The 9674-nt window shown below is 38.0% G+C and overlaps 1 protein-coding gene across 10 annotated transcripts in view; it reads left to right on the top strand.

Annotated features, from left to right (window-relative positions):
• Nucleotides 1-9674, top strand: part of Cep170 (centrosomal protein 170) — a 93603-nt gene that overhangs the window by 58904 nt on the left and 25025 nt on the right. For all 10 annotated transcript variants that reach the window (XM_090341497.1, XM_090341501.1, XM_090341492.1 and 7 more), the window contains 2 exons: nucleotides 6998-7147; nucleotides 9125-9248. In XM_090341497.1, coding sequence (XP_090197623.1) covers nucleotides 6998-7147; nucleotides 9125-9248 — 274 coding nt within the window. The remainder of the gene's footprint in view (nucleotides 1-6997; nucleotides 7148-9124; nucleotides 9249-9674) is intronic.

Here is a 9674-nt window from a genome sequence, read left to right as displayed (position 1 = left end):
AAAACTAATGTGGAGAGGACCAAATCAAAGGCAAAGGCAACATATCCAAAGCTTGCTAAAATTTAAAATAAGATGGATATGAGAACAACAGAGTATCAGACCAAATGAAAGCCATCAAAAGGAAAAACGGAATGTTGTTATTTTATAAGGAAGATGAAATGAGAGTATTTTGAAAGTATTGAAAGTGACTGTAAGAGAATATGATGAAAATATAGGAAGTGAATGAACAACTAGAAAAAGATGTGGGAAATGATAGGGAAAAGTGAATATGAGATTCTTAAGACAAAAGGAGAATCAAGGATACAAAATCTGTTAAGAGGAAAAAGTGAGGCCAGGAGTTTGGCTTAGTGGTAGAGTGCTTGCCTAGCATGCACGAACACCCAGCTTCGATTCTCAGTACCACATACGTAGAAAAAGCCAAAAGTGGTGCTGTAGCTAAAATGGTAGAGTTCTAGTCTTGAGAAATCCCAAGGACAGTGCTCAGGTCCTGAGTTCAAGCCCCAGGAATGACAGAAAAAAAAAAAGAGGAAAATGATTTGAGAACATACTTCACACAGAAAGAAGTCCCAAGGAGGTGATACAGTGAAGTGATATCTTTAAAAATTGAAATAAAATTCATATAGCATAGCCAGGCACAGTGACTCACACCTATAATCCTAGCTGCTCAGGAGGCTGAGATCTGAGGATCAAGGTTCAAAGCCAGCCTGGACACAAAAGGACCTGAGACTCTTATCTCCAATTAACCTCTAGAAAATCTAGAAACAGGAAGTGAGGCTTGACTCAAGAGTAGGGTGGTAGCCTTGAGCTTAAGAGCTCAGGGACAACACCCAAGTTGAGTTCAAGCCCATGACCCACCAGAAAGAAAGAAAGAAAGAAAGAAAGAAAGAAAGAAAGAAAGAAAGAAAGAAAGAAAGAAAGAAAGAAAGAAAGAAAGAAAGAATTCACATAGCATAAAACCGGATACTCTGGTCACTAAAAATATGCAAACTGTCCAGGCACTGGTGGCTCATGCCATCATCCTAGCCCGTCAGGAGCCTGAGATCTGAGAATCACCATTCCAAGCCAGCCTAGGCAGGAAAATCCATGTAACTGTTATCTCTAACCTCAAAAAAAAAAAAAAAAACTGAAAATGGAGTAGTGGCTCAAGTGCTCAGGAGTGCATACATGCACATATACACACACACACACACACACACACACACAGAGATTAACTATATAGCCCAGTACACACCAACCTCAGCATTCAGGAAGCTAAGGCAAGAAAATTGGAATTTTAATCCAATCTGGAGTATACAGTAAAATTCAGTGGCTTTTACTTCATTCCCACTGTTGTACAGTAAAATTCAGTGGCTTTTACTTCATTCCTACTGTTGTACAATGGTCAACATTAAATCTAGAAATTTTTCATTGCACTAAAAAATCTCGTACTCAGGGCTAGGAGTTTAGCCTAGTGGTAGAGTGCTTGCCTAGCATGCACAAAGATCCCGGGTTCCATTCCTCTGTACCACATACATAGAAAAAAGCCAGAAATGGTGCTGTGGCTCAAGTGGTAGAACTCAGCCTTAACAAAGGCCAAGAGCCCAAGGACAGTGCCCAAGTCCTGAGTTCAAGGCCCAGGACTGGCAAAAAAAAAAAATCTCATACTCATCAAGTAATTTTTCATTCTTTCCTTCTTCAGACACTTGGCAATCTGTAATCTGTTTTCTGCCTCTCTGTGTTTGCTTTTTCTGGACACTTCATATGAATAGTATCATTTATGTATGTCCTTTAATGGCTAGGTGCTGTCATTTAAAAGTTTTCCAAGAATTATGTAATGCAATATAATAATCATTTTTATGGCCTAATACTAATTGGGTAGTAAACCATGTTTTATCTATTCACGGACATTTAGGTTTTTGGTTTTTTTTATTTAGGTTTTTTTTCTCCCAAACTTTGGCCATTATAAAGAATGGAGCTATGAATATGGATCTATTTCTATGTTATATGTATATTTTGGTAAATTATATAATATTTATCCTAGCCCCTTTCAACAATTTTAAGCTTAAATGTTGATTGAACATCTAATATAAAAATCACTGTGTTTGGCTTACTTCACTTAATTTTTTTCTGAGTCTTTCCATTTCCTATCAAATAGGACTGTGTCATTCTATCTGATGGCAACATAGAATTCCATTGTGTATAAGTAACACATCTTCTTGATCCATTCAGTTACTGAAAGGCATCTGGGTTGGTTAGTTCCATATCTTTGCTATGGTAAATAATGCTGCAATGAACATCATTGTGCTAATAGCTTTAGTATGTCCTTGTTTCTGGAAATTTGGGTAAATGCCAAGTAGTGGAATTGCTGGGTCATAGGGGAGCTCCATGTTCAGTATTTTGAGGAATGCCCCTACTGCTTTCCATAGTGGTTGAACGAGTTTACACTCACACCAAGAATGTAGTAGCCATCCCTCCTGGCCACATCCCTGCCAGCATCTATTATTAGATTTCTTGATCATGGCCATTCTAACTGGGGTGAGGTATAATCTCAGAGTTGTTTTGATTTGCATTGCTTATATGGCCAGAGATGTCAAACATTTCTTCATGTGTCTATAAGCCATTTTTATTTCCTCTTCAGAGAACTCTTTCCCCCCCCCCCTTGAGAAGTCTCTCTTTAAGTCTTTAGCCCACCTTTTAATAGGATGATTGTTTCTTTGAGGATTTGTTTTTGAGAGATTCAGTTTTTTGAGCTGTAGATATATTTTAGGTATGAGGCCCTTGTCTGTTGGATGGCTAGTGAAGATCTTCTCTGTGGGCTTTCTATTTAGCTTGCTAGTATGTCCTTTGCCATACAGAAGCTCTGCAGTTTAATGCAGTCCCATTTGTCCAAACTTTCTTTAATTTGTTGTGCTTCTGGGTCTTTATTAAGAAAGTTTCAATCTGTGCCAAGAAGTCCTAGTATGTCTCCTATTCCTTCCTGTAAAGTTTTCAGGGTATCTGCTTTTACCTCAAGGTCTTTGCTCCATTTGGAATTAGTTTCCTATAGGTGGTTAACCAGTTCTGCCAGCACCATTTGTTGAAGATGCTGTCTTTCTTCCATTCTGTTTTTTTGGTTCTCTTATTGAAGATTAGGTGACCATAGGTTTGTGGGTTGATTTCTGGGTCTTCAATTCTATTCCATTGGTCCTCAGGCCTATTCTTGTGCTAGTATCAAGCTGTTTTGATTACTATAGCTCTGTAATAGGCTCCCTAACTTCCCTCATTTGTAATAATTAGTACACATCTAGGATTCTGCTAGCAGAAGATCACAATAGCTCAAAAGCTATGTACATATAGCCATACAGGATGAGACTAAAGGAAATGAACTCTAGGATATGGAAACAAGAGGTTTATCTTTGTGATTGTTGTTCTTTTTTTTTTTTTTGCCAGTCCTGGTTTTGGGCTCAGGGCTTGAGCACTGTCCTTGGACTTTCTCAAGGCTAGCACTCTACCACTTGAGCCTCAGCACCACTTCCGGTTTTTTGCTATGTATGTGGTACCGAGGAATCGAACCCGGGTCTTCATGCATGCTAGGCAAGCACTCTACCACTAGGCCAAACTCCCAGCCCCATGATTGTTGTTCTTAATATACTATGTGAAATTATTTCTTTTCTCTTTTTTTTCCACTTATGCTTAATCTCATGTGGTTACTGTATCTGACTTTGTTACCTGGTATATTGTATATATGTTTATTTGTTTATTTGAAATAGGAAAGGAAATGGAGAAAACAGGATGATTGGGAAGAGGTGAGGGGGAAAGGAAATGGGGACAAAAACATGAGAAGGGGCATCAAGTTTCGAGAAGTGACGTGCCCATTACCTTATGAATGTAACTATAACCCCTCTATAAAATACAATAAAATACAATTTTTAAAAATTAGAGTATTGTGCTGGTTCAAACAGAAAAAAATAGAGTATTATACTCACTCCACTCTAAGAATTTTTTTTCTTTAAAAGAGAAGTTAGGGGCTAGTTGCCAGTGGCTTATGCCTGTAATCCTAGCTACTCAGGAGGCTGAGATTTGAGGATTATGGTTTGAAGCCAGGCTGGACAAGAAAGTCCTTGAGATTCTATCTCCAGTTAATCCCCAGAAAATGGGAAGTGGTGCTGTGGTTCAAACTATAAGATTACAAGTCTTGGGCAAAAAAGCTCAAGAACAGCACACAGAACCTGAGTTCAAGCCCCAAGACTGACTGACTACTAAATAAATAAATAAATAAACAAATAAATAAATAAATAAATAAATAAGGGGGGCAGGGGAAAGACATTAGCTAGGCACAGTGGTCCACACCTCCCTCACTAGAAAACACACAGCCATTCTAGACTAGCCTGGACAACAAGTGTGTGAGACTGTCTCAGCAACCTCAAGCTCCTAGATATCCTGGCCTGTACCTGTCATTACAGCTGCACAGAAGGCTCAGAAATACAATGGCTGGAGGCCAGGAGTTTGGCCTAGTGGTAGAGTGCTTACGTGGCATGCATGAAGACCCAGGTTCGATTCCTTGGTACCATATACATGGAAAAAACCACAAGTGTGCTGTGACTCAAGTGGTAGAGCTCTAGCCTTGAAAAAATCCAAGGAAGTGCTCAGGTCCTGAGTTCAAGCCCAGGACTTGGGGGAGGGGGGAAGAAAGGAAATACAATGGCTTTGGCTGTGGTTCAAGTGATAAAGCACCCACCTAATGACCCATGGCCCTGTGTTCAAACCTGAAACTTTCAAAATAAAGAGGGTTGGGATGCAGGGGGGAGGAAGGGAGACATAGAAAGTTTAAATTTTTTTAAGTCCTCTTTTTTGTTGCTTTTTCATACCTTCTCCCACACAATAGACTTCCATCCTGAAGAAGTAACTGGCTAGATGAGAGACCCACATCTTGTGCTGATAGTTTGGGAACTTAATTGAGACCTGACCAGGGTGAGAAAGGGAAGAGAATAATGACCCAAGCACTAACAAACTAGGGAGAGAGAAAACAGATAGGCAAACTGTTGATCAGAAAAGTAAATGAAGACTTCCATTTGGATGAAATCTCTAGGGACAGAATCTATAATGAAAGATGAAAAAAATTTTATGTCTTGTTCTGATGAGTATTCAAGATAATATCTCAGGTTGCAGGTACTCTTAATTGTGAAGAATATGCTAGCTTTTAGGTCTGTGTAAGTATATAATGTTCATAGGCTTTGTTTTCAAAATATGTCACAAGTAGATATTTTTGTATAGCTAAATACAGAACTGAACAAATATGATTTCAAGCTAGTCATTGCTATCAAAGTTTTCCAAGATATTACAAAGAAAACGTATGAAATGTGAAGTTTTTCTTTCCCTGTATTTTACTCTACCTCTCCTGCTACCTGCGTGGAAAAGAAATTACTGCTTTTCTAGCAAATATGTATAGGTGTCTCTTGACTCCTTAAAAGGAATTTCTAGGGCATTTTAAGTGCCTGGAAAGAGTAAAATTCGGGATCTGTTCATTTAAAAATAAAAGAATATCTGTGTTTTTATTCAGAACTTCTCCAAGTGACCACCTTAATTCTCAAACTTTTCCTAACGCTTCACTTAAAACAAAGACATTTGAGTAAAGATTTAAAGCAGAAATAGAGCTCAGGTGATAGAGCGCAAGCCTTGAGCAAAGAATCTCAAGGACATTGTCCAGGAACTGAGTTCGAGCCCCAGTACCAGCACACACACACACACACACACACACACACAAACACAAAAACTATACTTATAAATTTAGTTAGGTACCATTGATTCATGCCTGAAGTCCTAGATACTTCAGAAGCTGAAATGGTTAGAATAAATAGTTCAAGGCCAACCCCAGCAGAAAGACATTCCAAGAGACTTTGTCTCACTGAAGAGCTGGTTTCATTGGCTATGTACCTGTTTCCTAGCTTCCAGAAAACCTAACAAAGGAGGATGCAGATGGGGCAGGAAGCAAAGCCTTGTCTCAAAAATAAAAAAGAAAATTTTAGTGCAGGAGGTATAGCTCATCAGTAAAGAGTGCCCTACAGTTTTTCTCCCAAAACTGAAAATAATGCATATGAATTTAACTCTCATTTAAATGTTAAACATAATGATATAGATGAACAGTTATATGTTTATTGTTTATTGTGTTCAACATGGGTCTCAAAAATAATAGAGCAGAGCCAGGCACAGTGGTTTTACGCTTGTAACCTCAGCTTCTTAGGAGATTGAGATCAGGAAGATCATGGTGTTAAGCCCAGCCATAGTAGTTCACATCTGTGATTCCTGGTAATGTGGAAGACATAGGTGGGAGGATCATAGGCCAGTCTAGGCAAAACCTCAAAATCTACCCTCAAAATAATTACAGAGAGAAAGGGTTGTTTGGAATGTGGCTCAAGTGGTAGATCGAGCACCTGCCTCACAGATTTGAGGCCATTTAGTTCAAACCCAGCATGTCAAAAAGAATAGAGCAGAGAATCAAGCTGAAGACATGTTGAAGAGGTTCTCTTTCCTAACTCTGAATTATTGTCATGTTTTGCAATACTATTCTTTCAACAAATCAAGGAGATTCCCTGAATATTTCTTTTTTTTTAATTGACAAAGACATTTACTAATTCTTTTTTTTTTAAAAAAAAGTAATTACTTGGGCCGGGAGTTTGGCCTAGTGGTAGATTCCTCGGTACCAAATACATAGAAAAAAGCCAGAAGTGGTGCTGAGGCTCAAGTGGTAGAGTTCTAGCCTTGAGAAAGTCCAAGGACAGGGCTCAGGCCTTGAGCTCAAGCCCAGGACTGGCAAAAAAAAAAAAAGTAATTACTTGGACATAAATCACAACTGCCTGTTTTCTCCAGCTACTATTCCAGTTGGATGTTATCTTTTCATTAAACAAATTTTCCTTGTTATTGAAATCCCCATTACAGTTAATTTAGAGTATTTTTATTTGCCACTGGAGTTATTGATAACATCCAAATTATTAATCTGATGCTCAGACTTTTCATTTACAAAATAATTTTTTCCTCATAGGTGTTTGGAGTAGATGACAATCAGGATTATAATAGGCCCATTATCAATGAAAAGCATAAAGATCTGATAAAAGATTGGGCTCTCTGCTCAGCTTCAGTAGGAATGGAAGAAAGAAAGCCACTTAGCACACCTGGATTTCACAGCTCTGAGGTATTTTCTGTGTACTTAACATTTTATATGCCCACAGTATGAATGTTTATTACTTTCACTTACATTAAATAATGATATATCCCCTTTTAAAGCAGTTTTAAAATCTAAATCTTCACTAATTTTTATTTCAAATGAAAATCTAAAGCAATGTTGGCTTTGTTTTTAGTTGTGGTTTTTAGGAGTTTTATATGTCTGTTTTGCAGTAGGTTGGCTTGAACTCATAGCCTTGTGCTTGCTAGGTGGGCATTCTATCACTTGAACCACACCCAAGCCTTGTTTGTTTCGTTTTTTCCCCCAGATGGAGTTGCGTGTTTTCCTTATGAGGGTCCAAACCATGATTCACCTACTTATGCTTCCTATGTAGCTGGGATGACAAACACTTAAGCACTGTTATTTAACTGAGATGGTTCTTGCAAACTCTTGGTTCATGCTGACAGCAATGATGTACTTAAACAGCAGTCCTCCTGATTTTAGTCTTTTAAATCATTATTCTTTTGTTAGGAAGGGAAAGAAAGCTTTCATACTCATTGTTCTAAATGGCATTAAGAGACAAAACCAGAAATATACACTACTTATACTTCCCAGAAAGTGTATGTCTGGAATTGAAAGATCTGTTACACCAGGAATGTGTGAAAGGCACTTTCTGATACATACAACTTACATACCTCAATAAGTCAGGGTAGAACAAGCTAGGATGTCATTCAAATAATGTGAGATTAACGATAACTTGCTCAAGATAATTGTGACATCAGATTTCCTATCCATTTTATGTGTCAAAAAAGCAATGTAAAAATCTATGTAGATCAGAAGGAGTTATTCCTCTAAATAATAGAAAGTAAAATTCAGTGGAAGCCTTTAGTGTGACATTTACAGATAAGTAAAGTAGAAGTTTACAGGGTCTCTATACAGGCTCACCTTGGCTCACCTTGGCTCACCTTGGCCAAGTTGCTTGTGGGATCAGATTCTGGATCTGAAACTGATTTCTTAATTCTCATACTCATATGCTAACTGTCTTCAGAAAAAGTTAATTCATGATATATGAATGGTAAATAATACCAAATATAAAAAAGAAATAAAAGTATCTATTTTACTTATATTTATTTTATTTATAGTTGTATGAAATGTAAAATTTTTTGCTATACTGGATTTTAAGTCAGGGACTTACATTTAATAGATAGGCACTCTACCACTTAAACCACACCCCCAACTTTTTTTAGTTTTCATTTTTGTTCCAATAGAGTATAACTCTGTGCCTAGGCCAGCCTGTGTTGCAGTACTTGTATTTGCACTTCTCAAAAGCTGGAATGACAGGTGTGCACCACCACATTCAGCTTTGTTGATTGAGATGGGTCTTGCAGACATTGTTCCACAAACTAACTTCAAACCATTTCTCCAGATCTCTGCCACCTCAGTAGCTTGAACTGCAGGCATAAACCTCCATAAGTGGCTTAGATTTTTTTGCAAAGAGGGTCTCAGGTTATATCCGGACTGGTGTACCCAGAATCCTATTTATACTTTGCACATAGCTGAGAGGACAGGTTGTACCACCATGCCCAACGTCTTTTATGGGGGGGATAAGGGGATTGAGATGGTAGCTTGCAAACATTTTGCCCAAACTGCCGTTGGACTGTGGCCTTCCCCATCTCTGCCTTCCATGTTCCTTGAATTACAAGTAAGAGTCCTACATCTGGCAACCAACATATTTCATAGACATGTAAAGAGACCTACATATAATTGCTTATTGATGATGAAATGACACCTCTATGATTTGCCATTTCCTGTAAACTGTCAAGGCACAGCAATTCCTATATTGTAATGTTTATTTCCCCATGGTTTGGAGGAATTTTATTCTGCTTTCTGTTGAACACAGTATTTGTTTATAGAAAGTATGATGATAATTATGACTAAACGAAATTATTTTTCGTGAGAATCAGAGATGTCCAGACCCTTCTTTCATGCTCTTGTTGTCTCTTTTAGGAAGGCACATCGTCTGGAAGCAAGCGCTGGGTTTCACAGTGGGCTAGTCTGGCTGCCAATCATACAAGGCATGATCAAGAAGACAGGAGAACTGAGTTATCTACATCTCTTCCTTTAGAAAATGGTCATTTCCTTTCCTTCCTTCTTTTTTTTTTTTTGCCAGTCATAAATCAGTATTTGAAGACTAAATTGGTATAGTAAAAAGCATAAGCAAACATTCCTTTATTATAGCTTTTTCCCAGTTGTCAATGGAGGTAAAAGTCTCACAGACTTTCCAGCCTGGACTGGCTTTAAAGCCCGATCCTCAAATCTCTGCCTGTTGAGTAACTAGGAATGCAGGTGTTAACCACTGTCACCTAGTTTGCAGTTGACAGTCATTTTCATTGTTGTTTGAGACTGGGACTTGAACTTGATAATTAACTCTTTATGCTCATTGACGGCTCCTATTCCTCCAACCTTGACAAATCATTTTTTAGCTTAAAACCTAAATTTATTATAACATGATACACACTTTTTACTTTTTTTAAAAAATCACAGTGGGTTCCTTGTT

This window comes from Megascapheus bottae, chromosome 10, assembly GCF_031878675.1.
Source record: "Megascapheus bottae isolate mThoBot1 chromosome 10, mThoBot2.hap1, whole genome shotgun sequence".
In the NCBI taxonomy this organism is placed as follows: domain Eukaryota; kingdom Metazoa; phylum Chordata; class Mammalia; order Rodentia; family Geomyidae; genus Megascapheus; species Megascapheus bottae.
Note: the sequence above shows the minus strand (reverse complement) of the source record. Positions and strands in the feature narration are given on the sequence as shown.